Source organism: Haliotis rufescens, unplaced genomic scaffold (genome assembly GCF_023055435.1).
Source record: "Haliotis rufescens isolate VD_foot unplaced genomic scaffold, xgHalRufe1.0.p SCAF_15, whole genome shotgun sequence".
Lineage (NCBI taxonomy): Eukaryota > Metazoa > Mollusca > Gastropoda > Lepetellida > Haliotidae > Haliotis > Haliotis rufescens.
Window position 1 is genome coordinate 23,775,044 of NW_025963835.1, and position 14,625 is coordinate 23,789,668.

The 14,625-nt window shown below is 40.4% G+C and overlaps 1 protein-coding gene across 3 annotated transcripts in view; it reads left to right on the forward strand.

Annotated features, from left to right (window-relative positions):
• Window positions 1-14,625, forward strand: part of LOC124135223 (putative transporter SVOPL) — a 75,359-nt gene that overhangs the window by 11,435 nt on the left and 49,299 nt on the right. The window contains exon 2 of one of the 3 annotated variants that reach the window (XM_048396338.1): window positions 3,353-3,507. In XM_048396338.1, the coding sequence (XP_048252295.1) occupies window positions 3,414-3,507 (94 nt within the window). In that variant the 5' untranslated portion in view covers window positions 3,353-3,413. Of the gene's footprint in view, window positions 1-3,352; window positions 3,508-9,316; window positions 9,446-14,625 lie in introns of those variants that run through there. The other 2 variants (XM_048396340.1, XM_048396343.1) reach the window with 2 other exon arrangements.

Consider the following 14,625-nt stretch of genomic DNA (forward strand, 5'->3'; position numbering starts at 1 on the left):
CATTTGTGACGTCATCCGACCTACTGCTTACTACACATACCTAGTGTGACCCTACACAATAAAAGTGTCCACCATATCTGTGTATCATCAAGGTGATAATACAAACATTTATTAACACTCTAAATCTGTAAAGTTTCTTCACAGACGAAGGTGAATTTGACCAAAGCACAACTTGTCAATGAATTACAGTCAGGAAAAGTAGTCCGTCATAATTTGACCTCAGGTCCTCACCATGGAGTAGCCAATCACGGCCCTGGAATTCATATGTTTCATACCGGTTCTGAAATGGGTTTCTCACGTTTGCTATTTTTATATATACTGAACCAAATTAAAAACTTCACTATCCTAAAATTTCAACATTTTGACCAGTTATCATTGTGGGCCCTTATTGTGTATTTAAACAGTAATGGCCACGTATTGTCTTCAGATAACACCCGTTTTTGTGCAGGTGAATCGATCAAAATCATGTGCACAGCACTATAGTGGCAAAAGTGCTTTTTCACGTGCAACTAGTCACGTGGCCATAATACCGCACGTGTTTTCAGCCATACTTGTTAGCAGTCATTAAAAAAAAAAACACACAAAAAAAAGTCTTTACGGCCATTTGTCATGCCACGCCTTTCAAATGTGCAACGTGAACGTGCCATCAGCATGTTGCAGACGGGAACGTCCATAGCTGAAGTCGCAAAGACGATGGGTTGTAGTCGACGGACTGTTTATGTTTTACAGACGCGTCTACACCAAACGGGTACCACCGCTGATCGCCCTCAGCCAGGTTGACCACATGCAGAGGATCGTCAGATTGTCTTACGTCACCTCCGTAAACGTTTTTGATGGCTACATCAACCAGAAATGAACTGTTTAGGGGTAGACTGAGTGCGCAAATTGTTTGAAACCGTCTGAGAACTGCTCACCTTCAAGCACGACGGCCATACAGCGGGCCGATTCTGACTCAATTACACAGACGTCAACGTCAATTGTGGGCATAGCGACACTTACGATTGACTCAGAGGAATTGGAATCAAGTCGTCTTCAGTGATGAATCCCGATTTAATCTTCGATTTGCTGATGGTAGGGCGAGGGTGTGGAGGCGCCGTCATGAACGTTACGCCCAGTGTTGTGTACAGGAAGTTGACAGATTTCGAGGCGGAAGTGTCATGATGTGGGGTGCTTTCTGTGGCAATGCACGTTCCAGGCTTCTTGTCATCCGTGGCAACATCAACGCTGCTGCTTACCGGGACCATGTACTGGCACCAGAACTTCTGCCTTTTATGGCAGCACATGGACCCGGTTTGATCTTCCAACGCGACAATGCCAGACCCCACACAGCAATTTTGACAAGGAATTTCCTTCAGAATGCAGGAGTCAACGTCATGGACTGGCTGTCAAGGTCTCCCGACCTCAATCCCATCGAACATGTCTGGGATGCCCTTGGCGGATCTTGGCACCATTTTGCAGCAACAATGGCGTCGTCTTCCCAATCATGTGTTCACAAGCATCACAAGGTCCTTGCAGAGGCGTTGTGTGGCAGTTGTCAACGCACATGGTGGTCATACATGCTACTGAACTTGTGTGCCATCAGATTCTTGTGCTTGGGACTTATGATTTAAACTGTTGATAATATTACAGAATACCGTAGGTGCTTGGAACAAATTATGGTTACCACCGTTAATTAAAATCCTTCTTTGGACATGAATGATTAGAAATTACCTTCTCTGATACATCTGTCCATTGTATATCATATATGGGATTACTTTTAAAAATGTGAAGTTTTTAATTTGACTCAGTTTACTTTGATTTAGAGCTCACATTTCCGTAGTAACCGATTGCACTGAGTCTCCAATGATGGTAGCTGACAACTTAATTAACTAAAATATGTACATACAAATTTACTGCTTGTCTGTACTGGTTTTCCATGGTTGAGTTTGTAATAATTCTCTTGCTCAAGTGTGACATGCCATGCATAGTTTTATAAGAATGATTTCACATGTCAAATTATTTCCACAGGAAACAGCCAGTGTTTTGATGCGAGACGAGTCAGCTGGTAGCTGCATATTACAAAGCTGCAGTAACTTTGCTTAACAATAAACAATTTATGCTTTAAATAAAGAAAACAGGATTATTCACATGTTTAGATTACCTCAATCTCATTAAAATCAGATACGCTGAGGATATCTCATTACAGGTCACGTCAGAAGACCCGTCTGCGAACTATGACCGACGAACTTTGGTACTTTATTTCGTTTATCCAACATACTCGTTAATCCGATATAATCATATGCAACCAGCCATGTCGGATTAAGGGGACTGTATTGGTTGAACTGTGTCATGCCTCAAATTACAAATATTTACTCACTGTCCAAAGAAATGCGAATACCATACATGTTGGTTAATATATGACTCATAATTAAGAGATATTAGATTGGTTGGCTGCACACACGAACATACTGGTATGTTGTGTGAACTGGTGCTCATGAACGCATCATGTGAAGTCATGGATCCATGACTCGATTTGCACCATGTGTCTCGTGCAGGATTAGCGTGAAACCTTTGGAAATCACATGCATATCGTGATAAGAATACAGACACTGTGGCAACACTTGACTGATTGTTAGTTTTGTCATTAATTGGTACACGTTGAAAACATCTCTTTTTAACGTAGATACTTCTCTATATGATTCTATGGTTTGCGGTTCTTTTAACGGTCACTGTTCAAACCTCTTGATAAAAATTTTCAGCACCAAAGAACAGAATGCCATGTTGTCCCAATCTAATTAAAATCAGAACTTAGTTTTCGCTACCGCTAAACAAGGATCTGGGGATATCCCATTACGGGTCATGTCAGAACGACCTCTCGCGAACTTTGACCGATCAATGAAATGACTGACAAGAAATCGACATTAGCCTATCAGTAGGCAGCTTTCTCAAGCTTTACGACACTATAATACACACTCGTCTGTTATATGCACCCTTAATTATAGGCAATAAAATCCTGTAAAAATATATCTGTCATATATAAACATTTCAGGCTGTCAGCATGAACCACAACATTTTCGATCTTTCAACTCACCTTTTTTCACCAAAATAATATTCTAATAAGAGCCCCCTATTTCTAATTTTGAGAGCGCCCTGGTTGCTTATTACGTCGAATACGGTAATCTTTTTCTACCTGCCTCTAAAAGCTTCATGTGTTAGTGTTTTAGAATGTTTTTGAGAGTGTTATTGACAACAGCAGGACATGATGTCCATGATCAATGCTGCACTGTCCATGATAATAACTAATGAATAGGCATATATTGGTAGTGTAATATGAAACTGTCTGTCATGTCTATGCATGTTTGTATTCATGCAGGTACTCAGTGGCTGGTGGGACGAGGATTAGAAGTGGGATGCTGACTTTGTGAATCAGCAAGATGTCACGGAAACTATGGAATGGAAGCACCGGGAACAGGTTATCTGGGATGGGATATTCTGCTTTGAAGACTGCTGCAAGTGAATATGACGAAGGTAAGAAATATGTTGTGTATTTTTTGTACAGTTGATTTACTGGTTTAAAATTATTCATGAAGTCACCACTCATTTAGCTTGGGAAGCCTTGTGTGTGAAACTGATGGACAGGTAAGGATGCTATTTGAAACCGTTGGTATTTTATTAGTAACCTGTCATTTTAATAAGTAGATTGAGATGTGGGGATGAGGCCTGGGGGTTAGGGATAAGGCCCGGTGGGGTAGGAATGAGGCCTGGGGGTTGGGGCTAGGGGATGAGGCCTGGAGGTTGGGACTAGGGGATGAGGCCTGGAGGTTGGGACTAGGGGATGAGGCCTGGGGGTTGGGGCTAGGGGATGAGGCCTGGGGGTGGAAATGAAGCCTGGTGGTTGGCTTGGTGATGAGGCCTGGGGGTTGGGACTAGGGGATGAGGCCTGAGGGTTGGGGATGAGGCCTGGAGGTTGGGGCTAGAGGGTGAGGCCTGAATGTTTGGTGGGACTAAGGGATGAGGCCTGGGCACCTTGGGGTTGGGGGTTGGGGATGAGGTCTGGAGGTCGGGGAAGAGGCCTGGGGGTTGAGGATGAGGCCTGGGGATTGGGGCTAGGGGATGAGGCCTGGAAAGAAATACCGGAATAAATAAGAACACATCAACATACCTTATAGTGAAGCAATACAGTGTATCGTGGTATAAAAGGAATTTGCTCTAAGCGTGTGAGAGAAAAGCCATGTGCAACATGGACTAGCTGGAGTCATGACATGATGATCTGAACAACTTCTCATCACCTGCCCCAGTAGCTCAGTGGGAAAACAGTGGGTTACAAAACTTAACACGATATGTGAGGTTGCAGGTTGGATTTACGTCATGGAGGTTTCTTGTTAAAAAAAGTATGACTTTTAACCAATCATCAAACACAATTGTGTTCACATCAAGAGTCAAGTTAATGAAACATTAATTGTAAAACCTTGGTATTACAATTGAAATGTATTCATCAGGTCCTGGGCATTCCACCCGAACACCTGAGGCATTGTTTATATTGCCTGCCTTGTAAGTAACATTTAGCCTTTCAACATTTAGAAGAACCTTTTGTTACTGTAGTGTGTTGTCATCAGAGGTTTATACCGTATTCGACGTAATTAGCGCCCCGCTCTAATCACTGCTAATAAAAGCAATCCTAATCAGCATGGTCAGCACCCCTTCCGATTGATCAATGTACACAAGACTCATTTATTCGCATATTATACGCACTCGTGTGTTATATGCACCCTTAATTATGGGCAATTAAATTCTGGAAAAATATATCTGTCGAATACAAACATTTCAGGCTGTCAGCATAAACCACGAAATTTACAATCTTTCAACTGTTTTTTTTTCACCAACATAATATTCCAATAAGCAGGATAAGAGCCCTCTATTTCTAACTTTGAGAGCGCCCAGGGTGCTTATTACATCGAATGCGGGAAGTCCAGAAAAACAACCGAGCAACAACTGTTTCCTATAACATGGGAATGAAAGCTGCGCACATGTTATGAGGAATTCAGCAGAAAATTGACATAAATTTCAAAAATAATATGTTAAACTTTATGTTATATTTGTATTATATGATATGTCAGTCAGAAAATGGGAAATATGCACATTGTATCAGGAATTTATCGGAATATTAATGTACAGTATTTATAAAAAAAGAAAATAATAAGCATGTTCAATGTTTTTCAAGTACATTTTCAGTGCAAACACTGGTGTCTGCAATTTGAGACACTTGGTAAAACATGTATGTCCAAAGCCTGTGTCAAGTAAAATTTGTATGATCTAGTCTTGTAAGATCTGCTTGTACTGGCCCATATACGAGGGGTGTTCATTAAAGATTTCCCCTAAACCACTTAGGGTTAGCATAAATTTCACATGTGTAATGATACATGTATCTATGGGTTATGTCTGCAGCACCGAACTATTAATCTTACCACTTTTACAGGTGTTATGATCGAGTAGGGTGGGACAATGCAGCCAGTAGAATACCGAGCAGTGATTAGGTTTTTATATTTGAAAGGTTGCACACCAAAAGAAACTTTCGATGAAATGAAAGCAACTTATGGGGAAGATGCCCCATCATATGACGTTGTTAAACACTGGCATCACCAGTTCAAGTGTGGTCAGACATCTGTGGAAACAGCTGCCATTCCTGGTCGCCCCCATTCAGCCATTGATGAGGACACTATCCATCAAGTGGAGGCCGCCATTTTGGCAAACCGACGTATAACTGTTCGCCAGTTAGCACAAGATGTCAAGATAGGGTCTGTAGGGTCTGTGGAAAAAATCATCCATGACAATTTGAACATGCATAAGGTGTCTGCATTGTGGATTCCCAGGCTGCTCACACCTTTCCAAAAGCAGGAACGAGTCAATTGCTCAAAGGATCTTTTGGACATGTGCCAAAAAAACAGGCAAACTATTTTGACAGACTTATCACACAGGATGAAACATGGGTCCATCACTATGATCCTGAGACTAAAGTTCAGTCGATGCAATGGAAGCATGTGGAGTCACCTGCCCAAAAAGAAGGCACGTGTCCAAATCTGTGCAGGCAAGGTCATGCTCACGGTGTTTTGGGACCAGCACGGAGTAGTGATGATGGATTTCTTGGCAAAGGGTACCACAATTACAGGAGCTTATTATGCTTCACTGCTGCGGAAATTGCGGGACGCTATCAAGCTTAAGAGGCGTGGGATGCTGACCAAGGGTGTCCGTCTCCTGCAAGACAATGCTCCAGTGATCTGTTACCAGATAGTTTACCTGAGAGTTATATGAGAGTATAGCGACCCTAGGACGCCATTGACGGATACTGCCCATTGTGTTGATACACTGATCACTTCCAGCAAGTGATCTGTTACCAGATAGTTTACCAGATGTTTCTACTACCTGTATGTATCAATATAAGTTGTAGCGTGAAGGGTACATGGGTTTTATGTGTTCAGTGTTAGGTTTTATACCACGAGCCGGAGATAAAAGAATTAACACAAATTCAAAATTGATAGAAAACAGCTGTTCGATTGAACTGAGGTTAACTTGTGCTATGTCACGTGACTTCCATTGACTCAGAAAAAGCGGGCAGCTTTTCACTTTGAAGCTGGGTTTAGAGGATTTATCCTGTCGGTCAGAAATGCACGTGCAGCCTGTAGTGCTCTAGGCGGGGTATAAGAGATTTTATTCCCCTGCTGAGAAATTTATTACCCTCCAAGGCGGGTTACATGGTATTTTATCAAGATCACGTGGACCAATCAGATCTCATCATTCTGACATGGAGGTATGGTAATATAAGTTGTAGCAGGATCACGAGGGGTACGTGGAGAATTATGAGTCCCGCATTAGGTTTTATACTATGAGCCGGAGGTGAGTGGTATAAAACCAAGCGAGGTACACAAAAATAAAACATTGACCCTGACTGATCCTGTTACAACAAATTTATCTTACCAACATGTTTTAACGTGGCATTGTAAAAGAATTAACATAAATTCAAAATTGATAGAAAACAGCTGTTCCCTTGAGCTGAGGTTAAACTTGTACTATGTCACGTGACTTCCATTGCCTTGGAAAAAGCGTGCAGCTTTTCGCTTTGAAGCGAGGTATAAGGGATTTATTCTGTCTCTCAGAAATCCACATGCAGCCCAATTTGCTCGTGGTGGGGTAAAAGAGATTTATTCCCACGCTGATTCATTGATTCCCCTCCTAGGAGGGTTACACAGTATTTTATCAAGGTCACATGAACCAATCAGATCTCATCATTCTGACATAGAGTTATGATAATGGTATTTATCAGAATAGAATGGACATATGGTACACTGAATACTGGAGGATTATGTCAGTCAGTCTATGACATGATTTTGTTCATTTTGTGGAATGCATAGAGTGTAGGGCTGGGACGAGTCCAAATTTACTAACCGGGTACCCCCCCCCTATTACCCGACCCTACCCAGGTACTGAAAAACTATTGGACCTACTCCAGTCAAAGTTGGTATGAGATTATTAAACAGTCATACATAACTGGATATTACATTTAAAGACGATCGATGCATGAATAAAAAATCTGTCTATTTAGCTATCACTATATTTCATCAACAACCAGACCTGTTTGTCACGGGTGGAACGAGCATTCATTGTAACAGCCATCTGCATAATGCTACCCCTGCGTCACAGGGCCATATGACACAGTTGAACCAATCAACTCAACTCGAAAGGGTGCACGGGAATCATGCACGAATACGGTGTTAGAGTTGGGCGTCTCAACGTGCGTGATTCCAATGATTTAAACATCGAGTTAAACAAACAAATATAACAGGAATATGATTGGCATGTTTGAGCGAGTGAGTGAGTGAGTGATTTTACGCCGCTTTTAGCAATATTCCAGCAATATCATGGCGGGGGACACCAGAAATGGGCTTCACACATTGTTCCCACGTCGGGAATCGGGACGAGCGAATGTTCAACCACTTATCTACCCGACCGCCCCTTAGCATGTTTGATAGTATCCAGTTACCTTTGTTTTCAAGGATGACTTAACAGGTTATTTGATGTGTTAGGATGAATATCAAGTTAGCAGTTAGTGATACCGTATTCGACATAATAAGCGCCCACGGCGATATTTGCTAATATATTGCCTGGTGAACAATCACAATTTGCACCCCTTCCGATTGATCAATGTGCATAAGACTTATTTATTCGTGTATAATACACACTCGTGTGTTATATGTACCCTTAATTACTGGCAATTAAATTCTGGAAAAATATGTTTGTCGTGTGTAAAACGCATAGACTTTTCTTTTATATCATTCAGGCTGTCTGCATAATCAACGAAATTTATGATCTTTTAACTACGTTTTTTTTCCACCAAAATTATATTCTAATAAGAACCCCCTATTCCTAATTTTAAGAGCACCCTGTGCGCTTATTACGTCGAATATGGTAATCTTTTTGACAGAGACTGTAATGTCTCAGATTCGCACATGGCACTGATCATGGTAACTACAATGTAAAAACCTATTGGCCAGAGCATTATTTAATTTGTTTCCTGTTTCCTAATTCAATTCAATTCAATTCAATTCAATTCAATTCAATTCAATTCAATTCAATTCAATTCAATTCAATTCAATTCAATTCAATTCAATTCAATTCAATTCAATTCAATAAGCACCCTGCTCAATAAGCACCCCGTGATCAACATCTAGACCAATCTGTAAGTACTCTTTATAAGTGCCCCTTGAAAAACCGACAATTTATGGGACAGTCCCTATTTTCCTGTGTATATTACAGAATGTTTACAGCAGAGCAAAAGGGATATATAATTTCTTGTAACTATCATAAAAAAATGTTTTTGTTTCAAAATGTTGGAACTAAGCTTGCTCACTAAGTGTGGACTACGAAAACAGATTCATGTTGTGGTGTATCGTTTTAATAAGCGCCCCCTTTGTCAATTCTGAGCCGCATGGGGCGCCTATTATAGACTATAAGGTACATAGTATTGTATAACAACCTGTCCTGTAAACATTTCCATTCTCCCACTAAACCAACAAACCTAAACAACTTCATGACAAATAAAATAACAATAAAACAGACAATATTTTTTTGTTTATCCTTATGTAAGTTTATTGGTCCACTAACTAATAAATGTAATGTTATGTCCCGAAGGCATCATCTGTCATGGATTATTAATATGTTTTTCCTGATGATCTGTCATTGATAGATATCATCACACGTATCATCAAGTCCGACAATGTTTTAATGTTCCTGATAGTTGATACTCCCTTTCACAGTAGACAGCTGGTGCCTTCTCAGACGGATATCGTAGAGCTCAGATCACCAGAATTGTCTCATGTGTACCTGGAATTCTTATCTGCTTTATCAGAATTTCTGAACTTCGGTGTAAATGTTTACATATTAAGGTGTGTATCAACACATTTTTGCCAGGAAGGTAAGTGACCGTATGTTGTCAGGGCTGTGTATTGATTTGAGATTTCAGATTTGAAATTTTCATAATGGAGTGGCTGTGTGAAAGACGATATATACCATTCAAAAGAAGTTTGCCATGCCATGACCTGTTAACTATAGTAATATGAAAGAATCGAGTGTTCTTTAACTTCTTATGAGTAGTATATATACTGATACAAACATAGGGAAACCCATAAAAATATTTCAGGATATTTGATCTATCATGATATATTTAGATTTGTTTGTTTGTTTGTTAGCTTGTTAGTTGTTTAACGCCACACTCAGCAATAGTCCAGCTATGTGACGGTAGTCTGTAAATAATCAAGGCTGGACGAGATAATCATTACATCATGAGCATCGATCCACACAGTTGTGATACGAAGACCTGCATCAACCAAGTCAGCAAGCCCCACCACCCGATCCCGCTAGTCACCTCTTACGACAAGCATGGGTTGCTGAAGACCAGTTTTACCCCAGATCTTCACGGGTCTCATGATATACTCAACAACAAAAGTTCCTTTTACACCAATATTTTAGTGTATTTGTGGAGTACATTCCTGTAGATTGGAGACTCTGATGGGGATGGTTGGTGTTCATCCTTGACATTGCTTCTTTTTTATTTTTTGGGTACATGACGACTTCCATTGTCATTAAACTTTTGTTTCTTGAAAGCAAGATGTGTCACCTTTTTTCACTTAGGACTTCTTGCCTGTGGTTTGTTCCATTAGTATTCTTTTGATGTGGAAGCATCTGGGCCATTCCTTTTCTTGTTGGTGGCACGGGTGGCCGAGTCATCTAAGGCGCCGCGATTCGCTGTGCAGAGTTGCGTCCCTTGGGCACGCCATAAACCTATGATTGTGGGTTCGAATCCCGGTTCGCCCCGATTATGTTTCTAGGTTGGTCAGCACCATACCCGTGCTCGTGGGTTTCACCGAAGTGGTAAACGTCTGAGACCTGCATCACTTCCGGCTTTCCTCCCATATTAAGCTGACACGCCGCGATATAACTGTAATACTGTTAAAAGCGGCGTTAAACCCAACTCACTCACTCTTTTCTTGTTGGTGATGTCAACCAGTCCAAACGTTGTTTGTGTGTTTGTTGCTTAACACCGCACGCCGCGATATTCCAGCTGTATGGTGACAGTCTGTAAATGATAAGTCTGGTCCAGATAATCCAGTGATTGACATCATGAGCATCAATCTACGCAATTGGGATAAGCATCAGCCAAGTCAGTGACCCTGACCACCCGATCCCATAAGTCGCCTCCTACGACCAACATGTGTTGTTGAAGTCCACTTCTAACCTGGATCTGCGCAGGGGTACGAATGCACACCCTTGCTCAATGGAACAATTTCTTTTGGCAAGATTTTGTCTTGACAACACTGTCACCATGGGCCTAGCCGAATTTCATTTTAAAAACGGAAAGTTAATTTAACACTGATATGAAACTTTTATTTAACAGTAGCTCACTGACTGCTCTTGAATCAGAATGCTTTTTCTTCAGTGCATCGGTCATCGTATAAACAAAGAGAACAAGAGTATATTCATTACAACAAATTTTGGTTACAGATGAGTTCCGAAGTAATGTGAGTGAGCAAGTATGGTTTTACGCTGCTTTTAGCAATATTCCAGCAATATCACAATGGGGGACACCTGAAATTGGCTTCACACATTGTACCGATGTAGGAAATTAAACCCGTGTTTTTGCCGTGATGAGTGAACGCTTTAACCACAGAGGCTACCCGACCCCCCCTCCAAAGTAAAGAATGGCAATTTAATTTTTATATATAGTATATTGTTTACATAATTTTGGTGATTGATTTGGTGTGGGGCAATATCTCATGATAAAAACAGGTCTTGAAACATTGTACACTATCGTATAGATTTTTCAGTACAGACATCAAACTTGAAATTTTGTCAGTGAACTAAATTCACATTGCCTTGTCGGTATTAATGTCTTGAACATTGCTTTGTAAGTATTGTTTTTATAATGTATTTTGTTTGTTTATGCATATTTTAAAATAGTGAAGACTTTTTTAATGGAAGTGAAAAACAAAACACGTACATGAGGTAACTCAAGCTGATAATATTTTTAAACAGATAAAATAGTGTTACAACCTGGCATCACGTTCACATTCAGCAGCGTGAATACACCCAGTAACCTTGGAAACCAAACCCGATAGTCCAGCATATGTTGTTTCACAGCAAGGTGAATGAGCCTATCAGAGAGTCATGATACGGTGCTGTAAATGTCTGTCATTGTAAAATGCCTGCCAGTGTAAAATGCCTGTCATTGTAAAATGCCTGCCAGTGTAAAATGCCTGTCATTGTAAAATGCCTGCCAGTGTAAAATGCGTGTCATTGTAAAAGGCCTGTCATTGTAAAATGCCTGTCATTGTAAAATGTCTGTCAGTGTAAAATGTCTGTCAGTGTAAAATGCCTGCCAGTGTAAAATGCGTGTCATTGTAAAATGTCTGTCAGTGTAAAATGTCTGTCAGTGTAAAATGCCTGCCAGTGTAAAATGCGTGTCATTGTAAAAGGCCTGTCAGTGTAAAATGCCTGTCAGTGTAAAATGTCTGTCAGTGTAAAATGTCTGTCAGTGTAAAATGCGTGTCATTGTAAAATGTCAACAAGATAATTGACGAGACCATCACTGGGGACTTTTGGCATCACCCCAATGGTAAAGTGGTACACTTTTGACTCTTGCATTTGAGTTGGCAGATTTTCTGTGGTCCTTTAACTTACTGACCAAGTTGATATTTTGACCCTGATACAGGTAATCTTTGATTGCATTATCAACGTTAACAGTTGTCGGTTCAGAAATTCTTTGGTTGTGTGATGCCATTTTGATTAATTTGATAAATTTCAAGTGAAGTGAAGGACACCAAGAACTGCAACTCTGCCAAAACTTTTAAAGGGAGATAAATAGTGTTACTGGCCAGGGCTACAGATGGGGATCTCCTTGTTGGAAGAATTGGCAGAATGTCTGAAAATTGATTGTATTAAAATAGGTGAACATAGTGAGAAACCCTGTGCACATGCTTCAATTTAATTCGTTTCAATTATTCCAACATGTCCATTCTTAATTTTATGCATACAGGACATGATATTTTGGGTCTGGAAAAACACAGGTATGAGTAAATCGTCAGAATGTCATCGCCATTCATGGAACTTTAAATATTGCTTCATTTATTTATTATATAGAAACGGGCTCCGTCCGTCCGTCTGTCATGTTTCGTTTCCTGAGCATAACTCAGAAACCATTCAATATTTTTTCATGAAACTTTGCAGGTCTGTCAAGTACATGCTGAACTGGTGCCTTTTGCTATTTAGAAATTTTAGAAATTTTTATTTTGTACTTTTCCATGGCAACAAGATGGACTTCGGTTCCAAACTCTTCTTTTTTTACAATTTCCATGACAAGTTCCACCTCGGTTAAAAAAGGTTAGGGTTTGTTTAGATTTAATTATGTCATAAATTCTGCAACAGGGGTGGGGGATATAGCCACGTTAGTGGCAAACTCTTGTTACAATTTCAGTGTATTTATATCATTGAAATGCATTCAGCTATCAAATTTCAAGGTTTATTCATATCAAACTTATGTGCATACTGATTTATGTTTGCGGCTGGTGTTAACCTTTCACATATACTTTTAGCTCGCCTGTCATGTGACCTTATACTGTGGAGCATTGTCTGCCGTCCAGTTGTCCGTCCATCTGTTAACTTTTACATGTTTTGCATGAAACTGCTCGGAAAGTACAAGTCTTATGGAGCTGATACTTTTATGACTGATCCTAGCTTGTGTGTCTCTGAAAGTGCTCACAGAATTCCGATCTGACTTCAGGCTTATTGAAAATGTCATTTTCCCCATTGACCATGCATTTCTTTATCATTCTTTAGTATGTAGTATGTTGTATGACAAGTAGTATTTTTGGTGTGCAGATTGTGATTTTCTATCAACCAACACCCCTGTTTTTCTGTTACTGCATTTTCGACATCTCCGAAACCACGAGTCCTATGGAAACTTTCTATGAATGATCTCAGCTAGAATTTATCTAAAATGTGCGCACAGAATTGTAATCAGACTTTAAACATAATTCAGGTGCGCTAGGGAGCATTCATGCTCAGCTTTTCAGTTTGTTAGGTGCCGCTTTGTTTGCATCATCCAAGGGATATGTGTGACAGTTATCAGGTTTCCAGGTCATAGTGTATCGCTGTCACTCCACCAGATGGCTCTGTACTGACTGTGTGGCAGATGTCATGTTTCCCCAACACAGAAATAAGATTTTCTTGCTTTTGCAGACCTGCACTCATATTAAGCCCAGCCTTCAGAATTCATGCTAGTCCTCTAGCCCGAGACTACTATACTGTGCTTGGGACAACTAATAATTCAATGATGGTAGCCCGCAATGACCAGTATGTTCACGCTGTGAAACTCGACAGGTGGTAACTCTGTGGTAACATTTGAGAGCTATAATACTTTACCAGTTCTCCATGCTTTCATTTTGCTACAAGGGGCGGTCTGGTAGCCTAGTGGTTAAAGCGTTAGCTTGTCACGCCGAGGACCCAGGTTCGATTCCCGACATGGGTACCATGTCTGAAGCCAATTTCTGGTGTCCCCTGCTGTGATATTACTGGAATATTGCTAAAAGCGGTGCAAAACCATACTCACTTACTCACTCATTTTGCTACGAGTCAGTCCAGCAAGACTAATAGTCTGTCTCCGAGACCCTAGAAAATAAATTAAAAAAGTAATCCATCTCAAGTCTAGAATGATTGGGCAAGTCTAAATTGTCTCAGCTCTAGCCTGAAATTAAGAATTGCTCTTGGCTGCTTCTGGATTTTATAATTGTTATTTTGTAGATATATATTTTTAAATAAGATAACTTTATTTCTGGGACTAAATGTCAGTCTACAGGACAAGATACAAACTCTGAGGGACCCGTGAAGACCCGCCGTGTTGGAATAGATCTTCAACAACCCATGTTGCCGTAAAAGACGACTATGCTTGTTGTAAGAGGCGACTAACAGGAATCATGTGGTGAGGCTCGCTGACTTGGTTGATGCATGTCATCGTATCCCAATTGCATGGATCGAATCTCATGATGTCAGTCACTGGTTCAGACTTGATTATTTACAGACCGCTGAATATTGTTGAGTGCA